A 25,627-nucleotide genomic window follows, 5' to 3' on the forward strand; every position below is an offset into this window, starting at 1 on the left:
AAGCTGCGATTACATGCGTGAAATTTTTTTAGCGTGTCGTTTTTTTTCTAATTAATCAAAATAACGTGTTAAGGTCCCAGCCCTAAAAAACTCAAAGATAGGGGGGCTTGTGATTATTTTAGGGGGGCTGAAGCCCCCCTAAAACGGACCTAACGTTCTGTGTCCCTAATTAAATACATGGTACTCCAAAACACATTGAAACACGATTTTACTGTAAAAAAAGTAATAGGAAGCAAATAACAAATGAAGCAAAAACCCATACGGAAAACGTCCAAAAAAAATTTAGTCAATAAGGCAAAGGAAATGATTTGCAGCTAAAGCTAATTTCATGCTTACCTTCTCTGTCTTACCTTCTCTGTCGTTTTGTGTCGCTCATGGTTGTCTGTTGCCGAACAACAGGAACTTATAACTTTTCAAAGTTAACAAACTAACTTTTTTCACAGTGTCCAGAAAAAATGTAATTCCGTAGTTCCTACAATTGTCTAACCATGTGCACGCATCACACCACCACCGCAAGTACTTGACTCATTGGGAATGGGCCTGCTGTGGCCAGTCTACTACGATCACCTTCACCCTTAAACGGTTGGCGAATTGTCCATTCTCAACCCCCCCCCCTGAAATGTGCAAAAGTTGACAGCCCTGGAATAAAGTGCTGTTTTTGGTGACGAATACCTCCTCTCCTTCATCCATCTGCCAACTCCTACACTAACAATATTTAAGGAGAAGCTGGCTCTGACCATAAACTATCACCTAGTTAGCAAAAGCTGCTAGCTGCACTTACCGTTAGCTGGTCCTTTAGCTGGTAATAGCTAGCTCAGAACGCTCCTTTCTTCCTTTAACTGGGTCTGAATTCATTTGGTCCATCCGTCAAATATCTTCACTTCCATATTTTCTTCCAGTCTCATTGAGGAAAACTGGAGAAATTCAAATTCCGTAATGTTGTTAACCATTTTATCATTTTAGGGTCTGCGGCAAACGCCACACAGCTCGAGGCACGGAACTGTACGTTTTCTCCTAAAGTATACCTTTTTGTTTAAGTATACTTGTAGTTGTATACATAACTTGTTCAACCTATTACAAGATGTGGAATGTTTATACCCTTTCTATATTCTACAACACAATGTATGTTTGTTATTCAAATGTCTAAATAAAAATAAAAATAAAAAAACTGTACGTTAACGGTGATTGGCTTAGCCCCAGAGCGGCAAAACGAGGGGGCGTGGTTAAAACCTGTCAATCACTCAGCTCACTAAGATGAGTTGAAATATCCCTTGTTAAAAAATAAGTGGTTCTGTTGTGACTGTTTGGCACCACCTTTATTATAGATCCTATGAAATATGAATCAATGTTTGATTTATCTTAAGTATGTTAGCATTTTTGAACATGCAGGTGAAAGATGGAGGCTACCCAAACTACAGCAACACCTGGATAAAAAATCTCAGGTGAATTTTTAGTGTTCATTGACGAAAATGTTCGTCATGTTGACGATTCGCATTGATGTTTAAAATGTTCTCACTTACATACTTATATGTGCGTGTAATAAAATATTTTAAAGCAGTTAAAAAGATTGAAAAATACTTTTAAGCAAATCTTCACCAGTTTGATCTGCGATTAGAATCAAAAAGTGATTTAAAAGAAATTCAATAAAATTCTATTTTATCATTAAAAGAAAAGTTTAGGATGTTTTCCATTTGTTTTAGAGGAATTTTTTACCTTAAGGATTTTATGATTTATTGTTTTTATGTTGCTCGGATTTAATACAATCTGTAAAGACTGGACAACAATATGTTTCAGTCGCTCTTTTTAATATCAACATTCTGAACTTGAAATGAGTACCGAACAATTGCTGAGGACCTTCTGGATGAACTCTGACGAGGTGAATCATTGTTTAGCTTTAAGTCTGACGGTTGTGAACGCAACTTTACAATAATAAGTTTATCCTGACCGATGTCGATGATCCCGACTCAGGTAGACGTACACAGTTTAAAGTAAAACAAAAACTGTGAAGATTGTTTTATTCAGAAAAAGTAAAGAAAACTACATTCAGCTGAACCAGAAGAAAGTAAAGAAATCAGCTTCAGTTCAAAACAAACTGCTGATGAAAAAAATAAAAAAAAATCAGAAAAATAAAAACCTCAGAGGGACTTTTGTTGTTTTTAACTTGTTTCTGCTTCACAAAAATAAAGATTTCAGCCTGATTAACATCAGTTTAACTCTGAACTCCTCCGATAACTCGCGGTTGGAAAATGCTTCAACCTAAAGACAGATAATGTACAAAACTCTCCCGCAATTCCAAGCTCATTTCCCCGTGTGCAAGTAGAAACCACGAGCTTGTTAAACGTTTGTTTTCCTGTCGTTGAAACCCAGTTAAAGAAAATGTACGTAAACATGACGCATGAACTTGGTGGTCTGACTGTAAGACACTTTCATCATTTCCAGTCCTCCTGGTTTAGAGATGAAGTCTGATCCGTTCATCTCATTCATCCTGCTGCAGCCGGACGGCGCGCGTTCGTACGATCATCGCCTCGATCGTAGCGTCGTCCAGCGGCATCGCGGAGAACCACAGGGGGCTGCTGGGAACACAGCAAGGATCTGGCTGAAGGTAGAAGAGGTCGCCGTGGCGCCTGATCGACTCCGAGCTGCAGAAAAATCACAGAAAAACAAAAACCTGAAATCTTAAACTGCTTTGATTAGATTCAGTGTTTCTACAGTCACATGACTCCGCCCCCCGCGCCAGACAGTCTCATAATGAGGTTACATGTTAGAGAACGTTCTCACCACTTGGAGAGGTAGAACTCATACAGTCTGACCGGACATCGCAGAAGGTTCTCCGTGTTCTCCTTCATCCTCAGGGAGTTCGCATTTAATCTGCGTTTCTTCGCCGGGGCGCCGTCAGCATCTGGAGGGAAGAAAATAAGTTACAGATCCCGTTGAGACGAATACTGACTTCGTGTTTTGTTGACAGTCAGCCTCTTTGGTACCTGACTGGTTCTGGTCTGCAGGTGTGGGCGGGTAGAAGCACAGGTACGTGATCTTGGTGCCGTTCTGTTTTAAGTTGGTGTAGCGCACGACGTTTGCAAAGGACAGCTGGCGGTGCTGCTCCACCGTGGCGAAGCCGAAGTATTTACAGCCGAAGAAGAGAAGAGTGTTGAGCAGGACGATGGGGGAGTAGGCTCCCAGCTGTTTACAGTCCCACAGGAAGTTCTCCTCCACTCGGGAATGGACGGCACCTACAGCAGGACAAACGGACGTTACGCAGCAGATAAACAGCTGATCAATAAAAACGGGTCAAACAGGAGTTTAGGTCAAAGAAAAACTCACGTGGAGCAGACACAGGAGGTCTGAAATGTTTCAGGATCTTCGTTAACTCAGAGGAGAACTTCTGGTAGGTGAGGTCACTGAAGATGTTCTCCAGCCGATTGTTTTCAAACAGAAACTACAAAATAAGGATTAATCATTAAAATGAGTCACAGAAATAAAATAAAAAGTTAAAATAAAAAACAAATCTTGACACCAACTAACCCGTTTTACTCTAAATATGAAAATGTTCAACTAGATGTTTCATCATCAGGTTAAAGAATTAAAACCTAAAGTTGACCATTGTCGAATAAATGGGCCCAGAACTCCTGGTCCAGCCCAGAACTCCTGGTCCATCCCCAGAACTCCTGATCCATCCCCAGAACTCCTGATCCATCCCCAGAACTCCTGGTCCAGCCCCAAAACTCCTGGTCCAGCCCCAAAACTCCTGGTCCAGCCCCAAAACTCCTGGACCATCCCCAGAACTCGTGGTCCATCCCCAGAACTCGTGGTCCATCCCCAGAACTCGTGGTCCATCCCCAGAACTCGTGGTCCATCCCCAGAACTCGTGGTCCATCCCCAGAACTCGTGGTCCATCCCCAGAACTCGTGGTCCATCCCCAGAACTCCTGATCCATCCCCAGAACTCCTGATCCATCCCCAGAACTCCTGATCCATCCCCAGAACTCCTGATCCATCCCCAGAACTCCTGGACTCATCCCAGAACTCCTGGACTCATCCCAGAACTCCTGATCCAGCCCCAGAACTCCTGATCCAGCCCCAAAACTCCTGGTCCATCCCAGAACTCCTGGTCCATCCCAGAACTCCTGGTCCATCCCCAGAACTCCTGGTCCATCCCCAGAACTCCTGGTCCATCCCCAAAACTCCTGGTCCATCCCCAGAACTCCTGGTCCATCCCCAGAACTCCTGGACCATCCCAGAACTCCTGGACCATCCCAGAACTCCTGGACCATCCCAGAACTCCTGGACCATCCCAGAACTCCTGGACCATCCCCAGAACTCCTGGACCATCCCCAGAACTCCTGGACCATCCCCAGAACTCCTGGTCCAGCCCCAGAACTCCTGGTCCAGCCCCAGAACTCCTGGTCCAGCCCCAGAACTCGTGATCCAGCCCAGAACTCCTGGACCATCCCAGAACTCGTGGTCCATCCCCAGAACTCGTGGTCCATCCCCAGAACTCCTGATCCAGCCCCAGAACTCCTGATCCAGCCCCAGAACTCCTGGACCATCCCCAGAACTCCTGGACCATCCCCAGAACTCCTGGACCATCCCCAGAACTCCTGGACCATTCCCAGAACTCGTGGTCCATCCCCAGAACTCCTGATCTAGCCCACAACTCCTGGTCCATCCCCAGAACTCGTGGTCCATCCCAGAACTCTTGGACCATCCCCAGAACTCGTGGTCCATCCCCAGAACTTGTGGTCCATCCCCAGAACTCCTGATCTAGCCCAGAACTCCTGGTCCATCCCCAGAACTCCTGGTCCAGCCCCAAAACTCCTGGTCCATCCCAGAACTCCTGGTCCATCCCAGAACTCCTGGACCATCCCAGAACTCCTGGACCATCCCCAGAACTCGTGGTCCATCCCCAGAACTCGTGGTCCATCCCCAGAACTCGTGGTCCATCCCCAGAACTCGTGGTCCATCCCCAAAACTCGTGGTCCATCCCCAAAACTCGTGGTCCATCCCCAGAACTCGTGGTCCATCCCCAGAACTCGTGGTCCATCCCCAGAACTCGTGGTCCATCCCCAGAACTCGTGGTCCATCCCCAGAACTCCTGATCCATCCCCAGAACTCCTGATCCATCCCCAGAACTCCTGATCCATCCCCAGAACTCCTGGTCCATCCCCAGAACTCCTGGTCCATCCCCAGAACTCCTGGACTCATCCCAGAACTCCTGGACTCATCCCAGAACTCCTGGTCCAGCCCCAGAACTCCTGGTCCATCCCAGAACTCCTGGTCCATCCCAGAACTCCTGGACCATCCCCAGAACTCCTGGTCCATCCCCAGAACTCCTGGTCCATCCCCAGAACTCCTGGTCCATCCCCAAAACTCCTGGTCCATCCCCAGAACTCCTGGACCATCCCAGAACTCCTGGACCATCCCAGAACTCCTGGACCATCCCAGAACTCCTGGACCATCCCAGAACTCCTGGACCATCCCCAGAACTCCTGGACCATCCCCAGAACTCCTGGTCCAGCCCCAGAACTCGTGATCAAGCCCAGAACTCCTGGACCATCCCAGAACTCGTGGTCCATCCCCAGAACTCGTGGTCCATCCCCAGAACTCGTGGTCCATCCCCAGAACTCCTGATCCAGCCCCAGAACTCCTGATCCAGCCCCAGAACTCCTGGACCATCCCCAGAACTCCTGGACCATCCCCAGAACTCCTGGACCATCCCCAGAACTCCTGGACCATTCCCAGAACTCGTGGTCCATCCCCAGAACTCCTGATCTAGCCCACAACTCCTGGTCCATCCCCAGAACTCCTGGTCCATCCCCAGAACTCGTGGTCCATCCCAGAACTCTTGGACCATCCCCAGAACTCGTGGTCCATCCCCAGAACTTGTGGTCCATCCCCAGAACTCCTGATCTAGCCCAGAACTCCTGGTCCATCCCCAGAACTCCTGGTCCATCCCCAGAACTCCTGATCCATCCCAGAACTCCTGATCCATCCCAGAACTCGTGGACCATCCCCAGAACTCCTGATCCATCCCTCACTCCTCTGTTCATTGAGCTCCACTGGCTACCGCTAGCAGCACGCATCAAATTCAAATAGCTAACACTAGCATACAAAGTCCGAGATGGTACGGCTCCCATCTACCTGAATCCTCTTGCAAAGGCTTACGTCTCGGCCCGGCCGCTCCGGTCATCACAGGATGGTCGGCTAGCAGTGCCTACACCACGCTCAGGACAATCCAGACTCTTCTCATGCATCGTTCCACAAATGTGGAATGACCTTCCTAACACTACCAGAACAGGGGCTTCCTTTTCAATTTTCAAGAAACTCCTGAAGACCCTGCTCTTCAGAGAGCATCTTCTAACCTAGCACCCTCCCTGCACCCGTCCCCCCCTCTACTGTCCACTCCTTGTTCCCTCCTCTACATGATTCATCATGCTTCCTCACTGCCACCTACGACCAAGCTGGACATCTTCTAAGTGACCGACTGGAAATTGGTTGTTGTTGTTATTGTTGTTAGCCTCAAGGGTAACATGTCGATTGTCACTTGTAAGTGGCTTTGGACAAAAGCGTCTGCTAAATACATAAACATAAACATCATCTCCTTATATTCTCATTCCCAGCAGACCGGCGTGGATCTGTCTGTTTTCCTAAATCCCGACCCGTGTTGCCGTTTCTCTAACATTTTGGGACCAATCCCGATTCCTGCTTCAGGTGAGCTCAATAATCTTACCTGCTGGATGCTGAGGCACAGGTAGAAGATGCTGTCAGGAGAATGTGGATGTCCTCGGAGACGTGTGACCTCTTTGATGAAGAGGCAGAGTCCGTTGTTCAGTTCTGATGAAGAATACTGGAGAACATCTGTCTTTAGTCTCACAGCTGGAGCTAACGGAGAGAGGAGGAGACATTTGGGTCATGCGCTTCAGGACAGCGGGACTCAGGTGTTGTTTTACAGGAAGGAAACATACAGGAAACAGGAAGTCCCAGGCTGATCTGGGATTCTCTCCACTGGACCCATCTCCTCCAGGAGTCAACTCCACTCTGACTGTTCAGTCCTGTGCGCTTCTCAGGAAAACCAGCAGGAGAACCCGTGTGGAACGCCTCCTCTGCATCTCCTTCAGACAAACGCTGAAGCTTTTCTCTGTTTGTCCTGTTGCTCCTTTTGTGGCATCTCAGAGTTTGGTGTGATGGAGGAGGAGAAGCTGAAGGAGACGCTGGAGGGGGGGCGGAAGGAGAAGGAGCAGCAAAAGGAGAAGCAGAAGAAAGTGTAGCAGAAGCAGGAAGAGGAGCAGCAGGAGGAGGAGCAGAAGCAGGAGTAGCAGCAGATTCTAAAGGAGGAGCAGCAGAAGCAGCAGCAGGAGGTGTAGCAGCAGAATCAAAAGGAGGTGCAACAGGAGCGGCAGAATCAGAAGGAGAAGCAGCAGCAGGAGGAGCAGCAGAATCAAAAGGAGCAACAAGAGCGGCAGAATCAGGAGGAGGAGCAGTAGGAGAAGGAGATGCAGCAGGAGGAGCAGCAGATACAGGAGGTGTAGCAGCAGAATCAAAAGGAGGTGCAACAGAAGCAGCAGAATCAGAAGGAGGAGAAGCAGCAGCAGAAGGAGAAGCAGCAGCAGGAGGAGGAGCAGCAGAATCAAAAGGAGCAACAGGAGTGGCAGAATCAGAAGGAGGAGCAGTAGGAGAAGGAGATGGAGAAACAGCAGGAGGAGCAGCAGACACAGAAGGAGGTGTAGCAGCAGGAGCGGCACAATCAGGAGGAGCAGCTCCAGGATCGTTCAGAACTGTAGGATTTGGAATTTTGTAATGCTTTGTCTGGAAGAACAGGAGGAGGAGAGGATCAGGGATGGAATCCGGCTCCGGCTCGTCTTTGGAGCTGAAAGTTTCTGATGGAGGAAAAAAAGTTGCAGAAGAAACGTTTGTAAATATTAATAAATCCCTGAAAACTCAAAGTAAACAAATATTTGTTACCTCTGGAGGAGGAAGTCTGCGGATTCTCCTCCTCCATCACCTCTTCGTTCTCCTCCCTGGTGTCCGCCTCGCACTCGTCCTCTGGTTCTGTTCCCTCTTCAGGACTAAGGTTAAAATCTTCCTCTACAGATCCGATCGGAGCCTCCTCCACCGTGGGTTCTGATCCGATCGGAGCCTCCTCCACCGTGGGTTCTGATCCGATTTGTTTTCCTGGGACACACAAGGGTACCGGCAGCTGGTGGAACACAATTCCAAAGACAAACTCGGTTTAGTTTTGTTTCTGTCGGCTTTAAGCTGTGTGGGACGTTTGGGACGTGTTTCCTGTACCGGGACGGGCAGAACCGCGGGTGTCGGAGTGTACTGGCTGTACATGTTCAGGGCCAGAGGAACGTAGATGGGAACAGGAACCGGCACGGGGAGAGGAATGACCTTCTGGATGACTTTTGGCCTGATACCGACTAAAACCAGAGAAAAAGACGAGTGAAAATCTCAACAGCAGCTAGTTTCTGATTGATGGTTTTGTGGATTCGGTCGATTCCTGACCGGTCTGTGATCCGGTTTCTACGGTCTGAACGCAGCAGCAGACTCCCTTGTTGTGGACGAGAGGAACGCAGACGGTGGACTTGTTCTTCAGCTCAGTGGGAGTCGTCTGAACGCCGGCCTGCAGGAACAAAACCTCCATGTTTATTCAGCCTGTTTTTACTCCGGGAGCAGAAACAACGGAGTGTGTGACTCACGTGTCCAACCACTCTAGTCTGAATGTCAGTGAGGAGTCCTGCAGCGACTCCAGAGTCAGGAACTAAACCAGAAAACACCAGAAATCACTTCTCCTGGCTTTTTCAGGTCCTCTCCAAGAGTTATGAAAACATAAATGTTTTATTCAGCGTCCTGTCCGTCTCTCCAGGAAGTCAAGGTGATTCAGGTTAACCAATACTCAAATTGTACTTGAACCTGTAACCGTTTTTGAACGTACCCAGCGGTGGAGATCCCGATGAGGCGTTCAGGTGCCTCTTCAGGATGTTGGACAGCGACATGACGTTTGTGATTACGGGTGACGACTCGACTGCACCATCAGGAGAAGGAGACCCTGAAAGGAAAAGCCCAGAGAGGTGTCAGCTGGTTTCCTCCCAGAAGCTTCTTCATCTGGTTTCAGTCATGTTGGCGCGTTTCTGACAGTTTAGGTCCTTCAGGATTGATGAGCTAACAGCTAGTCTTAGTCTGTTGGGTTAAAACACCTTCAACTGAGTTTCCCTGTGACATCATAAACCTTCACATCAGTTTCAGCAGCAATAGTAAGAATTTCCTTTTTTTTTTTTTTTTTTACTTTTGCACAGAAACAAATTTCTAAATGGCGGAAGTGTTCCTGTAATTCACCAAGAGAAATCAGAAACGGAAAACTAAAATTCTGATTCTAAATCCGCTCAAATTGTCAGAGTGGCTAAAATCTTTATCCTTGATCTGAGTAGATTAGAGCCACTCCCCCACCTCTGGGACCCTCCTCCTTGAGGCTTGAACTCCTCCCCCTGGCTAGGCCCCTCCTCCTGGAGGCTTGAACTCCTCCCCCTGGCTAGGCCCCTCCTCCTGGAGGCTTGAACTCCTCCCCCTGGCTAGGCCCCTCCTCCTGGAGGCTTGAACTCCTCCCCCTGGCTAGGCCCCTCCTCCTGGAGGCTTGAACTCCTCCCCCTGGCTAGGCCCCTCCTCCTGGAGGCTTGACCTCCTCCCCCTGGCTAGGCCCCTCCTCCTTGAGGCTTGACCTCCTCCCCCTGGCTAGGCCCCTCCTCCTTGAGGCTTGAACTCCTCCCCCTGGCTAGGCCCCTCCTCCTGGAGGCTTGAACTCCTCCCCCTGGCTAGGCCCCTCCTCCTGGAGGCTTGAACTCCTCCCCCTGGCTAGGCCCCTCCTCCTGGAGGCTTGACCTCCTCCCCCTGGCTAGGCCCCTCCTCCTTGAGGCTTAAACTCCTCCCACAGGCTAGGCCCCTCCTCCTTGAGGCTTTAGCCCCATTCCCACCTGTACCGGGTCGGCCCGGGCCGGGTAGCCCCAGTCGGCCCCAGCCTGGCCCGGTTTATTCCACACATCCTTGTCTTAAGCCCATGTGGGCTGATTCTACCCACCAATCAGAGGCTTGCTCTAATGGAAGGTGTGAATTTGCTGTCAGCAGTGGGTGTGTTGGCCCTGGTCGGCCTGAAGCAGTACCCCTCGGGAAGAGGGCCGAGAATGAGCCTTGGTTGGCCCGGGAAAATTCCAGGCCACCCAGATATGTAAACAACCTACGCTACCCGGCCCGGGCCGACCCGGTACAGGTGGGAATGGGGCTTTTAACTCCTCACCCAGGCTGGGCCCCTCTTCCTGCAGCGCTGAACCCCTCCCCCTGGAGGGTTGAACTCCTCCCCCTGGCTAGGCCCCTCCCCCTGGAGGGTTGAACTCCTCCCCCCGTCTGAAAGACTGAAGCATTTGGAAGAAACTAATTTTGGCTGCTAGCTTTTAGGATTTCGTTTTGATATTTTTAAGGCTAATTTAGTCAAATAAAACTTTTTTTCAGATTCATGAATTATTCTGGAGATTATTGTGTAAAAAGCACAAATATCAGCTTATCAGACTGATGCGTTCAATAAAACATTAAATCATCACCACCTGAGCTGACCGTCCCGCCCTCTTGTCTGCAGAAGTGAAGGAGACACCTCAGGTCACAGAAACGTCGGACGTGTCCCAGCAGAGGAAGACTCTGAGTCAGCTTTCCTCTGCGGTGGCAGGTGTCACATTTCACCAGCTGGGAGGAAGAAGAGTTCAGTTACTCATCATCATCATCATCAAACACAAACGACTTAAAAACCTCCATCTTTGATTGTGAAAATCGTTGAAATCTTTAGTTTCCTACTAAAGATCTTATTTATCAGCCTTTAAGGCTCAGATCTCCGTAACTCTACTCCTCTGATCATCAATATCAACAATCAGAATGTTTTCTGTTCCTATTTCCTCCCTCCTGGTCTTTATTTCCTGCTGTGACAGGAAGTAGCCTTTGGGATTTTACTCACATGGTTTAGCAGAAGCTTGTTTTTGGATCTGCAGCCTTCAGAGCAGAACTTCTGACCTTCTGATGTCACCACAGTCTTCGAGACCGACCGACAGAAGCAACACGATGAACAGAATTTTTTGCACTTCTTCTCCAAACCATGGAGGAACAACGTGAAGCAGCCTGAGGAGACAAACGAGAGGGAAATAAGGACGACAGAAACTCGGCGCTACGACACGTCCGCGCGTCCTCGTACCGTCGCTGCAGAAGTTGTGGTTTTTACTGTCGACCTTCTTGACCTCCTTGATGATCCTTTTACTCTTGCAGTGCTCGCATACACCTGTGATGTCGTTGATCCTTTTGAACTCCTGAGAGCAGGAAGAGCTGCAAACAAAAATCAGCTGATTCTGTAAATGACAAAAAGAGAAGGAAGTTTAATAAAACAATGAAACCAGGTTGGTCTGAGCCGCGATCTCCAGAACTCGCCTTGTTCTGGATCACGGTGGGGGCCGTCTGCATGATCTGTTGACACTGAGCACACGGGAGTCCTTCTGGAGGCTTATCGCCGTCATCCTGGGTTTCTGCATCTTTAGCGTTTCTGAATCGGTCCTTCTGGGTTTCCTGCAGCAGAAAAAACAGACGTTTAGCTGACAGGCTCTCCCCGTAGCGTGTTGAAACTGGAGACTTTACTACCCTAAACACCATGGCACAGGTCAGAGAGCAGAAGTTCCTGATGGAGGCATCCCACATGGCGAGATGGCAAACGGGGACGGTCGTCTTACTGCAGTTGTCACAGCTCAGTGGGGCGCCTGAGGAAGAGTTGGTGGAAGACGTGGACCGTTTAAGTCCATCGAATCTGTGCTTTCCTTGTTTTTATAGAAAAACACGAATAATGAGCAGAATTCAGCTGTTTGGACCCAGGAGCTTTTCCGTACCTGACGCACAGACGGCCTGAATCTTGGACGCCGTCACGCAGCTTTTGGAGCAGAAAAGCTCGACAACGTCACCATTTCTGCTTTCGACCGTTTCCGACAGGAGTTTAGCTTTTCGGCACATCGAGCACGGCTGCTGGGTTTGGATTTTCTGTCACACAAACAAAACCAACACAAGGTCCAGGTTAGGGAAGCTTCAGTCCCAGACTCAGAGAACGGAGGCAAACCGGACCTGCTTGAAGCGAGTCAGGCACTCGGCGCCGCACAGCGACTTGGTCCCGTCCTCCAGCTTGAGTCGGAGCGGTTTGTTGCAGCGGGAGCCGCAGTTCTCACACATGAACAAGCTGTTGATGTTACAGAAACGATGGAAACACGGGTCGCTGCAGATCTTATGGACCACATCCTGCAGAATGACCTCATGTTTGCTCTGCAGGAGGATAAAACCACACAGTCAGGTACCGACCCACCTGCACCACACCTGGAGGACCGCCTGAGTTTCTTACAACGCTGTATCTGCTGCACACGCTGCACTGAGAGTGTGACGCCACGGCAACGACGGGCAGTTTGTTTGACATGATTCTCTTGTAGTTGAAGGAGGACAGGCAGATCTGGCTGCAGAAGTCCTTCTTTGTCCCGGTGTCGTCTACCGAGCCCTGGAGGACGCTCTGAGGCTCCATTATCACCCTGGAGGAGAGAGGGCATTTTACACACAGCCTGTGACTGTTTCTGTCCACATGAAGACATCATGGACTCACTGCAGACAGAAGTGACACGTCTTCTTCGCCGATTTCATCTGGTAGTACTTGAGCAGGCAGGAAGTGGAGCAGAAGAGGTCCTTGTGGGCTTTCCTCTGGTAAACCGTCTCTCCGTCCATCAGAACCCTCTGGCAGGTGGAGCAGGACGCATTTAAGTCCATCTGAGTGAGAAAGGACGGGGCTGGTTTCTGGTCCTCCAGCAGTGAGAAAACTGAGCTGATCTTCAGGTCCTCCTTTTAACACAAGAGAAGAAACTGGATGCTTAGAGGAGACCTCTCACAGCAAAGTCACCTGCTGCAAAATCCCCTACAAATGTTTCTCCTGCATGAAAGATTCAGTTATTCATATTTAAGATGCAACAGCAGCAGGAACCCAAATGTTAAGTAAACAAATGTTTCAGGAAGAGAGTAGAGTTTTCCTGACACGCCTGCCCCGTTTTTGTCTCCTGACACACAAACACAACCAGGGAGAATCGGAAGCTTTTCACCTGGCAGCTTTGTCTTCTATAAACCTGAGAAGTTTTCTTTATTTAATAATATTTTACGTTGCTGCAGCAGCGTGCCTGACACAAACACGTTCCAGAAACAGGTTAGTCGTAGGGTTCCCTACCTTTGGAACATCTGGCTCCTGCTTGACTTCCTGTGAGGACACGGAGTCGCAGCGATCCTGACTGAACTCCTCGTCAGCGGGCTCCTCTTTTATCTTGGAGAGGGACACCAGAAATGGATCAGACGAGAAACTCGGCGAGTTCAGGAGAAACGCTTCGTGTAGAGGATTTTGTTTCTGATTCAACAGGAAGTAATAATAAATCTGCCGTTTTCTACGCATCAGGAGAGATTTTACGAAACTCACACGTAGTAAACTTTGCATCAACGGCTTCACGTCTTTGACATCGACCTCCTCAGATGAAGGAGTCTGTGAACTCTTCTTTTGGTCTAAAGATATGATAAAATAGGTCAAATGTTCATGAAGATAGAGCAAATCTTCCTTTAGCTGCTGAAACAGTAATCACAAACATCATCAGTTGGTCTGTTATTGATCCATTAGCACTGAATACAAGCAGAAACTGAAGGTGAAATTACCTGACGGAGGGCAGAACTGGACTTTATGAACCTTCATGCATCTGTAGCTGCAGAAGAAATCCAACTCGCCTTCATCGTTTTCCTTCTCCACCATGTCTGACAGCTGATGGGACGTGCAGCACGTTGGACACGGCTGACTTGTCTCTGCTTTCTGCAAAACAAAAAACCCTAAATGTTAGGAGGTCGTGTCCGTGATTCAGTTTTAGACGTGAGGTTTTTCTTTTGTGTCGTTTTGCTTCTGCACCTCCTTCAACTTGACCAGACACTCGTGTCCACAGACTGTTTTACTGTCGTCCTTCATCTTCACCACGAGCCGTTTGCTGGAGCAGAGGGAGCTGCAGATTTCACAGATGAACCAGGACGACTTGTCCTCTTTGTTGAAGTTTGTGAAGCAGGGGTTGCTGCAAAGTCTGTGGACTTCACCACCCACGGTCACGGAGAACGCGGACTGAAGAAGAAGAAGAAGGAGGTTTTCTGTATTATGTTATCTGCTTCATGACATTATCGGTACCGTGATCTTATTAGGATCGTGATATTAACGGTATAGTGATATTAAAGGTATAGTGATATTAACGGTATAGTGATATTATCGGAATCGTGATATTAACGGTATAGTGATATTAACGATATTGTGATATTACTGGTATTGTGATATTATCGGTATTGTGATATTACCGATATTGTGAGATTATCGGTATCGTGATAAGAATGGTATCGTGATATTAACGGTATAGTGATATTATCAGTATTGTGATATTACTGGCATCGTGATATTATCAGTATTGTGATATTACTGGCATCGTGATATTAACGGTATAGTGATATTAAAGGTATAGTGATATTATCGGAATCGTGATATTAACGGTATAGTGATATTATCAGCATTGTGATATTAGCGGTCTAGTGATATTAACGGTCTAGTGATATTAACGATATTGTGATATTATCGGTATTGTGATATTAGCGGTCTAGTGATATTAACGGTCTAGTGATATTAACGATATTGTGATATTATCGGTATTGTGATATAAACGATATTGTGAGATTATCGGTATCGTGATAAGAATGGTGTTGTGATATTAACGGTATAGTGATATTACCAGTATTGTGATATTACTGGCATCGTGATATTAACGGTATAGTGATATTATCGGAATCGTGATATTAACGGTATAGTGATATTAACGATATTGTGATATTAACGGTATTGTGATATTACTGGTATTGTGATATTAACGATATTGTGAGATTATCGGTATCGTGATAAGAATGGTATCGTGATATTAACGGTATAGTGATATTATCAGTATTGTGATATTACTGGCATCGTGATATTAACGGTGTAGTGATATTAAAGGTATAGTGATATTATCGGAATCGTGATATTAACGGTCTAGTGATATTATCGGTATTGTGATATTATCAGTATTGTGAGATTATCGGTATCGTGATAAGAATGGTATTGTGATATTAACGGTATAGTGATATTATCAGTATTGTGATATTACTGGCATCGTGATATTAACGGTATAGTGATATTATCAGTATTGTGATATTACTGGCATCGTGATATTAACGGTGTAGTGATATTATTGGTATAGTGAAATTATCGGAATCGTGATAATAACGGTATAGTGATATTATCAGTATTGTGATATTAACGGTCTAGTGATATTAAGGATATTGTGATATTAACGATATTGTGATATTACTGGCATTGTGATATTATCGGTATTGTGATATTAACGATATTGTGAGATTATCGGTATCGTGATAAGAATGGTATCGTGATATTAACGGTATAATGATATTATCAGTATTGTGATATTATTGGTATCATGATATTAACGGTATAGTGATATTAATGATATTGTGATATTAACGGTATTGTGATATTACTGGTATAGTGATATTAACGGTATTGTGATATTACTGTTATAGTGATATTAACGGAATCGTATATTATTGGTATAGTGATAATATCGGTATTGTGATACTATTGGTATAGTGATATTATCGGTATAGTGATATTATTGGTATTGAGATACTATTGGTATAGTGATATTAACGATATCGTGATATTACCGATATTGTGATATTACTGGTATAGTGATATTAACAGTCTAGTGATATTTTCGGTAAAGTGTTTTCAGAAATCAGGTCATGATTGAAGTTTTTGATCATATTGTTTTGCACTGTTTACTCTTCCTCAAAAATGACAGCTACAGGTAAAAACCAGACATCTTGTTTCCTTACCGAACAGCTTTTGTTGCAGAGTTTGCATCGTGGCTGAAGCTGGGCGGAATTGACGGCAGAGAGACACTTCTCGCTGCACAGCTCCCTCATCGTTCCAGAGTCATCCACTGGAGCCAAAATCACTTTCTGAGGCTGCGTTATCAACCTGAGGAGGTGCAGAGGAACACTGAATAAAACAAATCACCACTAAACAAAAAGGATGAGTCAACGGGACTTACTGGAGGCAGCTGAAGCACTTCCTGATGTAAAACAAGACCTGAGGGTACAGTTCAGTGACACAAGAGGCAGAGCAGAAGAGATGCTTCGCTCTTTTCAGCTGGTAAACTTTGCAGCCTTTCATCACTCGCTTGAAGCAGCTGAAGCAAGTGATGTCATCGGCTTGAATGATGAGTCTCGCGATGTCGTCGGTCTCAGCAGACCGAGCAGCATCGGGACGATTTCCAGCCGCGTTCGAGTCGCTCCTTCCATCACCCTGCAGGGAGGATAAAAGTTCAAATGTCATAGGACCTGGTTGTTTATTTACTCAGCTCCTAAAAACAAAACTTCAGTAAACGCAGAAACATTTAAACAAACTTTACTCACAGATCTGGATTCCTGCTCCGGATCGGTTCCCGTCTGCTTTTGCCTAAGACTTGAGTTTGTATTTTCTATAGAAGAAAAAAAAAAAAGAAACCCGATTTCTAATCTTGTCATTATTACTTCTCTTGTTAGGCTCTAAATGGATATTTTAACTGCATTTCAGAATATTGTGTCTTTAAAGCAAATGCTTTATTTAAAATCTGAATTCAACTAATCATAAGTAAGGCTCAACTTGAAAAAGTTGAGAGCAGAAAATCAAATTATTTCCGTTTCTAGTCTTTTTTTTCTTTTAATAAATAAATAATTTTACTTCTTGTGCTTCAACCAATTAAATATTGCGGTCGTTATTAAAATTTCAAGCACTTTCTTAACCTTAAAAAACACAATTAAACTCATTTTGAAGAATTTTAAGCACCAAAGAACGATTTCCTGCATCAAACTGTGACTTTAGAGAATAATGACCCTGAAGCATCATGTGGGACAAACGAATCAGTAGAAAAGAAAGGAAACGAGTCTATTAAACAAACCTGGGTCTGTATTTTGACACCTTTCCAGATTTTGGGGTTGCAGCTTGTAAGACGCGATGCAGCTCTGAGAGCAGAACAGCAGCACCACGTTCTCGTTGGTCTTCAGGTCGACCATGCCAGAGACGAGCTGAGGAAACCCACACATGGTGCAGTCCTGAGACACCTCCATGCTCTGCAGATCAGAAAAACACGCTTTTAGACGAGTCCTCCAAACGTGGAAGAGTTCGGAAATGAAACGTTCTGCAGCAGCGTGAGGACAAGGAGAAGACCATCATCAGGGTGCTGAGGGGCTTCATTATTTTTGCTTCAGTTTTCCAGGCGAGTCAACGACATTAAACTCTCCTCAGAGCAGAAACTATTCATGATGAACTCAGAATACAGAGAACAGGTACACTCGGTGGTTACAGGTTTGGATTTTCCTCAGATGAAGACAATAAAATATTTTAGCACCGATAAAATGTTTTATTATTAATAACGCACTAAGCAATGTTAATAAAGGGACCCTTTATGTAAAGAACATTCATTAACACTTTTATCAGGTTGTGACGCTTCAAGGCAGGTGTGCATGTTTTACGCTCTTATTGTGAAGGATTTAAGGAAGAACCTTTGACTATGGGGATGCTGTGGCAGAGTAACAAAATAAAACGAGTCAGTATTTTGTTTACTGAACCATCTGGGGAACGAAGGTCGTTTCTTCAGGATGTTCTTATTTATTTAGACTTTAATCTCGGCGCCTCATCATCATTTTTCTTTCTGCAAGGAAACAAACAAATTTGAATTTGATGCGTGCTGCTAGCGGTAGCCAGTGGAGCTCACTGAACAGAGGGGTGACGTGTGCTCTTTTAGGCTGATTGAAGACCAGACGCGCCGCTGCGTTCTGGACCATTTGAAGAGGTCTCACAGTACAGCCTGGAAGACCAGTTAGAAGGGCGTTGCAGTAATCGAGGCGGGAGATGACAGTAGATTGCACCAGGAGCTGGGTGGCATGTTGTGTTAGGTATGGTCTGATCTTTCGTATGTTATACAGCGCAAAGCGGCATGAACGAGCAACAGAGGACATGATCTTTACAGGTCAGGTGTTCATCAATCACAACACCCAGATTTCCAACTGCCTTTGAAGGAGCTAGAGATGGGAAGTCATTTTGGATTGAGATATTGTGCTGTATGGATGGTTTTTCTGGGATGACAAGTAGATCAGTTTTAGAGAGGTTGAGTTGGAGATGGTGGGATTTCATCCATTTTGATATGTCAGAGAGACAGTTTGATATTCGTGCAGACAGTGTGGTCGTCCGGTGGAAATGACAGATAGAGCTGGGTGTCGTCTGCATAGCAGTGGTAGGAGAAGCCATGTGATCGAATAATCTCACCCAGTGAGGTGGTGTATATGGCAAAGAGAAGAGGTCCTAGTACAGAGCCCTGGGGGACTCCTGTGGCAAGATGGTGCATGGTAGAGGATTGTCCAAGCCAAGATACACTGAATGATCGTCCTGTGAGGTACGATTCAAACCAGGCGTGCGCCTTCTTTGTGATGTCCATGCTAGAGAGTGTGGACAAAAGGAAGCCATGGTTGACAGTGTCAAATGCAGCCGATAAGTCGAGCAGGATAAGCACCGAGGATTTGCCAGTCGCTCTAGCTTCTTTTAAGGATTCAGTCACTGCTAACAGAGCAGTTTCAGTGGAGTGGCCCTTTTTGAACCCAGATTGGTAAGGGTCAAGCAGACAGTTTTGTGAGAGGTATTCTGTGATCTGCTTGAAAGCCATCCTTTCAATAATTTTGGAGAGAAAAGGGAGGAGAGAGATAGGTCGGTAGTTCTCCACATGATTTGGAGGAAGAGATGGTTTTTTACCAGCGGTTTAACCTGAGCATGCTTGAGAGAGCTGGGAAATGTACCGGATATCAGTGAAGCGTTGATCACATGTGTGACTGCGGCGGCTACTGTAGAAGCAATAGCTTGGAGCAGCTTAGTCGGAATGGGGTCAAGTGGGCATGTAGTAGGGCGGTTGCACGTGAGAAGCTTGGACACAGTTCTCAGTGAGAGGAAAAAGAGGAAAATGAAGCAGTAGGGCCTGAGATGGTTGGGCTTGAAGGAGATTGTGGTAGCGAATGTTCAGGAGTGGCCAGTTGAGTAAACTGTTTGCTTATAGGTGCCACTTTGTCAGTGAAGAATGAGGCAAAGGTCAGCTGATAGATTGTTGGTAGGAAGTGGAGACGGAGGGGTGAGCAGAGTTTTAAATGTTGGAAATAGTTTCTGAGAGTCAGTAGAGCTGAGAATTTTGTCAGTGTAGAAAGCTTTCTTTGCATCAGTGATGCTGGCAGAGAATGAGGACAGTAATTCATGAAATTTCAATTGATCACAAGGATCTTTTGTTTTGCGCCATTTCCATTCCGCAGCTCTAAGATTGGTGCGTAGAGACCGGAGGGCATCATTTAGCCAAGGGTGCGACTGAGAGGATCTAGCAGGTCTAGTGGCTAAAGGACACAAGTTATTAAGACAAGAGCAGAGTGTGGAGCAGAGTGACTCGGTGGCTTCATTCACTTCATAAGCAGAGAATGTGCTGGGAGATGGAAGAGTGGAGGCAACAAGAGAGGAGAAGTGGTTGGGTGCCAGATTGCAGAGGTTGCGGAGGAATGAGACCACTGGGGAGGAAGCAGTGGACCTCCCTGGTAGAGTCGTGCTGAAACGGATGAAGTAATGATCGGAAAGATCATCAGCGGTGTGACAGAGATTGTGTCTATGGCACAGTTTCTGGTGAAAATGAGGTCGAGTGCTTTTCCAGCTTTGTGAGTTGGAGGACTTTGTACTAGTTTTAGATCAAATGATGACATTAGTGACAGGAAGCCTGATGAGCTGGGATTATCCAGGTGAATATTCATGTCTCCAAGGACCACTGTGGGACAGTCGTGCTCAGGAATGGAGGAGAGCAGGGTGTCGAGTTCATCAAGAAAGTCTCCGAGTTGACCTGGCTGTCGATATATGACAACCAAAAAGAAGTTTTTCGATAGTTACCTGGATGGCATGGTATTCAAAGGAGTTGTATTTAGTGATGGGTAGCAACTGACTGTATATCCATTTGTTAGAAATGAACATGCCCGTTCCACCACCTCAGCCAGATGCACGTGAAGTGTGGGAGAAAGTGTGGTTAACTGAGAGAGCAGATGGGGTAGCATTGTCACATGGTTTGATCCAGGTCTCAGTGAGACGTTCTTTATGCAGTCTCCAACCTACGTTACCTAAACCTGGATTATTCTGGACCCAATAGGTCCGTTTTAGAGACTTCTTTTATCACACTGGTCGATGTTTAAAGGCTGCGTGTGAGCGTGACCGACGGAAGAAGAAACCAGGGAGGGCTGCCTGCTGGCCGACGGATTTTTGGTTGAAAATCAGAAAACGCGTCACTTTCAGATGACCGTTTAGAATTAGAAAAACAAGAACGGAATAAAAATCAATTAAAACTATTAAATTATTTTGTTCATGCATCTTTGATTTATGTATTAGATATTTTTGACTCAGAAAATAGAAAAAAATGTTAATATTTGTCCTCTGTTTATTTTAAAGAAAATAAAAATATGGAAAAAGCATATTTTTTTACTTTTAGTTTTCCTAATTTCAAACGGTTATCAGGAAAAATCTGTTTTCCGACTTTTGTCAGCGAAACCACGAGCAGAGAACAAAAGGAAGTTAGTTCAGATTGTCGATACTTATGCGAATACATGCACCAGTTTCAGTGTTTCTAATCCGCGGTGGTATGTCAAAATGTGTTCCCTCTACAGAACTGCTCCCATCGCTCTGGAGTTCCAGCAAATTTGGAAAAGGAAAAACAAACACTTTGGGATTTGTCCGGCTCAGATAAGAGGAAGCAGCAGGTTTTGGAAAGATGTATTCATCTTTAATGTTCATGAGCAGGAATTTTCTCAGCAACGTAAACAAAAACAAGCCGAGGTCTCGTGATAAACAACAACAGCTTAACGATGTGGACAGATCGGAGCACCGGTACCAGTGAGATGGAGACTTTTGATAGATTTGATGAATAACTGGCAGTTTACAGATGTTCTCCGCGTGCGCGCTAGCATAGCTTCTCTCCCAGTCCTACCAGATAAAAATGGTACATGTATGAAACCCAGAAAGACTTTTTGATCAAAGTGCCTTGAATTAAGTGTTTTTACCACTGGTTTTAGCTTGTGGGACCACAACAACCGCTTTAATTCATGAGCAGAAACAGTCAGAGTCAAAATGTTAACAATTAACACAGAATTTATTAGAAACATGAACAATTATGATACAGATCAATAATAAAGAAAAATGCATCATGTGTTAAAATAAGAGCTGTAGTAAAATATCAGGTGGACTAAAGAAATATCTGATCAGCTAAATGTTTGGTTTTAGCTCTGTTTAGAAAAGGACTGTTTCTGTTTGACAGTCAGCTGATCATCAGCTGATCTCTTCTGAACTTCTGCAGAGACCAACCAGAAACATGAAGAACATCTGGCTATAAGTGAAGCAGCCAGCAGAGGGCAGCATCGCCTCTAACATCTCAGACGTTCTTTAAGGTGGAGCGGAAACAAGACCAAACATCTTCCTGAAACTTAACATGTATGTTCTACATTTACTCATGAGTGAGCGTCACACATGTACCATCTTTATCACAGGCCTGTAACATACATGTAGCCCCTCTGTTGCTGGATGTCCAGCCAGACAGATGAGTCATACCACCTTAAAAAGGTTAATAATCTGTTCTGCTGAACCGTTTCCTACTAAATATAAATTTAAGAAAACGATGACAAAATCTTGTTTGATAAATTTGATAAAATAGAAAGACAAACATGAATGAGACCTTTAACCCTCCCACTGTCCTAATGGGACAGGGGTGAGGTGGTGCTCACTCCTCACCCCTGCCACGTGGACCCAAGGGATAAACCATCAACCCTGCTCGATGGTCAACTTTCCTCGCGGGGTCACGCCCATTAGGACAGTGGGAGGGTTAAACAGCTTAAATATAAAAACATTCCCTCCATTGTTCCCGTTAGTGAAAGCAGACGTGCAACAGTCTGACTGCACAGGTGTGCACACCTTTACTGTTGTAATGTCCACAAATGGTCAGTTTTCACCTACAGATCGACCTATAGGTCATCTGTCATCTACAGACCTGATTCCATCACATGAGGTGGATTTTATATTCTATCTGCCAACAAGCCACAAGATCCCGCACCGCTTGTTGACGTCCTGGAATCATAACAATAACATTCTCTCCTCAAGGTCCCTCACAGAGCACACTTTTATCCAAGACTCCTCGCTTCACAGAAGAAAGAAGATTTAAAATTAAATATGAACTTCTAAAACTTATAAGCTAGATAATCATTAAATAAATGTCGTTTATTGCTACTTAGGATAATTATAAAATGAAATGCTTTCATTAATCTGTGCTCAGTGATTGGAGGTTGAAATGAATGTTATGTTGTGATTACATTGATTGCATGTTTACTTGACAAGCCGGTCATCACCAGTGTTGGGAACGTTACTTTAAAAAGTAATTAGTTATGGTTACTGATTACTTTATCAAAAAAGTAACTCAGTTACTAACTGAGTTACAAGATTATAAAAGTAACTAATTACCAAGAAAAATAACTACTTAGTTACTTTTTTCATTAAAGCATGCAAGAATTACTACAATAGTAAAATATAAATGATTAATGACTGGAACATAATTAAATGTATGTCAAAATGTTTTTTATAAACCTGAATAATTTAAATAAATAAGCACTTAACAGGAGGAACTACTAACAGGAACATTACACTTATCTGGACTATTAAAAGGTCACTGTGTGATATTTAACAAGACCCCAATCAGCTAACATTTATAATTGCAAACAGAAACACCTGTAAAGGTTCCCGAGCCTTTAAATGGTCTCTCAGTCTAGTTAAATTACAGAAATGAATGTAATTTTGTACAGTATTTTAATTTTTCCAGCTTCACATAATTGTGTGTTTTCAGCAGCATTTCTGTTGCTGCTAATCTAGTAACGGTTAAATAAATAAATAAAATCCTTTAAAATGACACTAGAAGAGGCACAAGCCTGATGGAGGACTTACATTTACTAACGTGGGTCAGACCCAACCACAGAAGAGCTGAAGCTGGGTGGTGAACACACACAGGTAGTTCTAATAACACCTGAGCTCCATGACGTCTGAGACTGATGCATCAGTGTTACAGCGGGACTAAAGACATGATCAGGAACAGGTTACAGCTGGATGATCTAGGAAGGTAGAAGATCAGGACGTCTGAGCGGTGAACAGGTGAGCGGACCTTCAGGACGTCCCGCTGTCACGCTAAGAAGGGCACGGCTGCAGATCCACACCTGCAGCCGTAGATATTCATCACGTCTTCCTCGTTCTTCACGGCCGTGATGCTCTTGGATAAAACATCTACCTCTTTAGCTCCTGATCAGCTGATGACAGCTTCAACACACCGCGCTGCTTAACGCACGCATTTTCTTATAACATAAACAACGTTTTGATAAGACGGTAATTAGTTTGCTCGTTACAGAAAGATTTTTTTTATTAACGTGGTTATTTTAAACAGCGTTACTCCCATCACTGCTCTGTTGTGTCTACAGCATGCAGCGACTGAGACCGTGAGGGTCTCCGCCCACCCGGCCAATCATCATCGTGTTTGTAAGTGCGTTACCGATACCTCGCTCTCCCTGGCTGCAGCTGAAGTGTGGCGGTCAGAAAGCCTCACGCTGCTGCTCAACGTTCGACAAGCACATAGTAACGCACAACCTTCCGTCCCCAGTAACGGTAACGGCGTTGCAACGGTGGGAAAAGTAATTCATTAGATTATTCAGTTACCTAAAAAAGAACGCTGTTATATTTAAACGGTGTTACTCCCAACACTGGTCATCACCATTTGCACCCACACAAGAACAAAGTAAGGTAAAGTTAAACCCATGACACATAAATAGCCTTTACCCCAGATCAGAGCCTTCGGTATCAACAGCCCCATTCCCATCTGTACCGGGTCGGCCCCAGCCTGGCCCGGTTGTTTCCACACATCCTTGCTTAGGTATGCAAGGAATGCAGTCAGAGACACTTTCAGCTTCTGGGTAATCAGCATGATAATGAATGATAATGAATTGAGCATGCCTTAAGCCCATGTGGGCTGATTCTACCCACCAATCAGAGGCTTGCTCTAATGGAAGGTGTGAATTTGCTGTCAGCAGTGGGTGTGTTGGCCCTGGGCGGCCTGAAGCAGACCCCCTCGAGAAGAGGGCTGAGAATGAGCCTTGGTTAGCCCGGAAAAATACCAGGCCACCCAGATATGTAAACAACCTACGCTACCCGGCCCGGGCCGACCCGGTACAGATGGGAATGGGGCTAAAGAAGGCATGTTTCTGAGATTCTTGGTAATATCCTCAAACTTGTCAACCTCTGGTTGGCTACACAATCCTAACATGAGAACATTAAAACCAGATTACTCGGGTTTTCCCTCAGTTCTAGAGAAAGCTTCAGGCCGGCCAGCTGAAGCAAGACCTCTTTACCCACCAAAGCTTCTGACACGTCGTCAAAACCTTTTTGCACCTGCGAAGCTGATGCAAAAAATTCCTGCAGAACAAGCTGATTTGTTTATACTGCAGTTAATCTACGGACTTCGGTACCAGGGGTCTCCAACCCCCCCCTGGCATCACGGATCCGAAAAGGGCGTCTCCACGTGGGTACATAGAACACAGTGAGATTGCATCTGACGTGGTTTTGATAATAATCAACTTCATAGCTTAACGCAAACCAAATTCTTTTACATCCAGGACTCAGCTCTCCTAGATACGGAAGTTCTGACTAACACCGCATTCACACATAGGTTTCATACATCACATCTAGTTCCATCCGTCACAGTAAATGCTTAGTTAACTTGTCAGGTTTTAATTGTTGGTAAAATAAATTCCTACTTTTATTAACCTGACTCTTCTGAATCAAACGAAGTGTGTACAATCCCCTAATAAATAAAAAATCCTAGAATCTTCTGATTAAAGCACCCAGGCAGGGTGATATTCTATGTTTAGATAGAGTATCCCAGCTTATGGGTCATAAGTGGAGGTACCGTATTTTCCGCACCAAGGCTGCCCGTCTTGGTGAACGTGTGTTCGCCTTCAGTCATCCAGCGCCCCCACGCTGCTCGGACTTTCGCTTTGAAGGACCGGTTCACCCCGACGTCCAGCGGCCGGAGTTCTTTGGTTAATCCACCCGGTATGATGGCGAGCTCCGTGTTCACCCTCCTCTCCTGGGTTTTAACGGCGTCGGTGAGATGGGCAGGCATGGAGTCGCAGATCAGCATGGCCGGAGAAGTGTGGAAGAAGCCGTCCCGTCTTTTGGTGTACGCCTCCCGCAGCCACGCCGCCATCACGTCCTCATCCATCCGGCCCTTCGGGTTCGCCTTGATGATCACGCCGGCGGGAAACTTTTCTTTGGGTGAAGTTTTCCGCTTTAAGATGCCCATCGGCGGCAGCTTCTGGCCATCAGCCTGGTGGGCGAGCAC

General features: G+C 45.7%; 1 protein-coding gene across 4 annotated transcripts in view; it reads right to left on the reverse strand.

The window, feature by feature from the left end:
* Positions 1–2,288: 2,288 nt before the first annotated feature.
* The window catches only part of LOC107374474 (uncharacterized), a 56,587-nt gene continuing 33,248 nt past the window's right edge, over positions 2,289–25,627 (reverse strand). For 3 of the 4 annotated variants that reach the window (XM_070547288.1, XM_054745468.2, XM_070547287.1), the window contains exons 20-46: positions 17,099–17,270; positions 16,575–16,639; positions 16,211–16,464; positions 15,993–16,137; positions 13,981–14,184; positions 13,737–13,887; positions 13,507–13,589; positions 13,264–13,356; positions 12,655–12,887; positions 12,403–12,583; positions 12,132–12,326; positions 11,903–12,050; positions 11,454–11,776; positions 11,224–11,374; positions 10,990–11,150; positions 10,589–10,724; positions 8,932–9,045; positions 8,696–8,757; positions 8,502–8,619; positions 8,286–8,416; positions 7,959–8,193; positions 6,962–7,873; positions 6,727–6,878; positions 3,322–3,436; positions 2,982–3,230; positions 2,779–2,899; positions 2,289–2,639 (exon numbers count right to left, since the gene is read on the reverse strand). In XM_070547288.1, the coding sequence (XP_070403389.1) occupies positions 2,477–2,639; positions 2,779–2,899; positions 2,982–3,230; positions 3,322–3,436; positions 6,727–6,878; positions 6,962–7,873; positions 7,959–8,193; positions 8,286–8,416; positions 8,502–8,619; positions 8,696–8,757; positions 8,932–9,045; positions 10,589–10,724; positions 10,990–11,150; positions 11,224–11,374; positions 11,454–11,776; positions 11,903–12,050; positions 12,132–12,326; positions 12,403–12,583; positions 12,655–12,887; positions 13,264–13,356; positions 13,507–13,589; positions 13,737–13,887; positions 13,981–14,184; positions 15,993–16,137; positions 16,211–16,464; positions 16,575–16,639; positions 17,099–17,270 (5,067 nt within the window). In that variant the 3' untranslated portion in view covers positions 2,289–2,476. The remainder of the gene's footprint in view (positions 2,640–2,778; positions 2,900–2,981; positions 3,231–3,321; positions 3,437–6,726; positions 6,879–6,961; positions 7,874–7,958; positions 8,194–8,285; positions 8,417–8,501; positions 8,620–8,695; positions 8,758–8,931; positions 9,046–10,588; positions 10,725–10,989; positions 11,151–11,223; positions 11,375–11,453; positions 11,777–11,902; positions 12,051–12,131; positions 12,327–12,402; positions 12,584–12,654; positions 12,888–13,263; positions 13,357–13,506; positions 13,590–13,736; positions 13,888–13,980; positions 14,185–15,992; positions 16,138–16,210; positions 16,465–16,574; positions 16,640–17,098; positions 17,271–25,627) is intronic. The other variant, XM_070547289.1, reaches the window with a different exon arrangement.

The sequence above is a fragment of the Nothobranchius furzeri genome, chromosome 19 (genome assembly GCF_043380555.1).
Source record: "Nothobranchius furzeri strain GRZ-AD chromosome 19, NfurGRZ-RIMD1, whole genome shotgun sequence".
In the NCBI taxonomy this organism is placed as follows: Eukaryota; Metazoa; Chordata; class Actinopteri; order Cyprinodontiformes; family Nothobranchiidae; genus Nothobranchius; species Nothobranchius furzeri.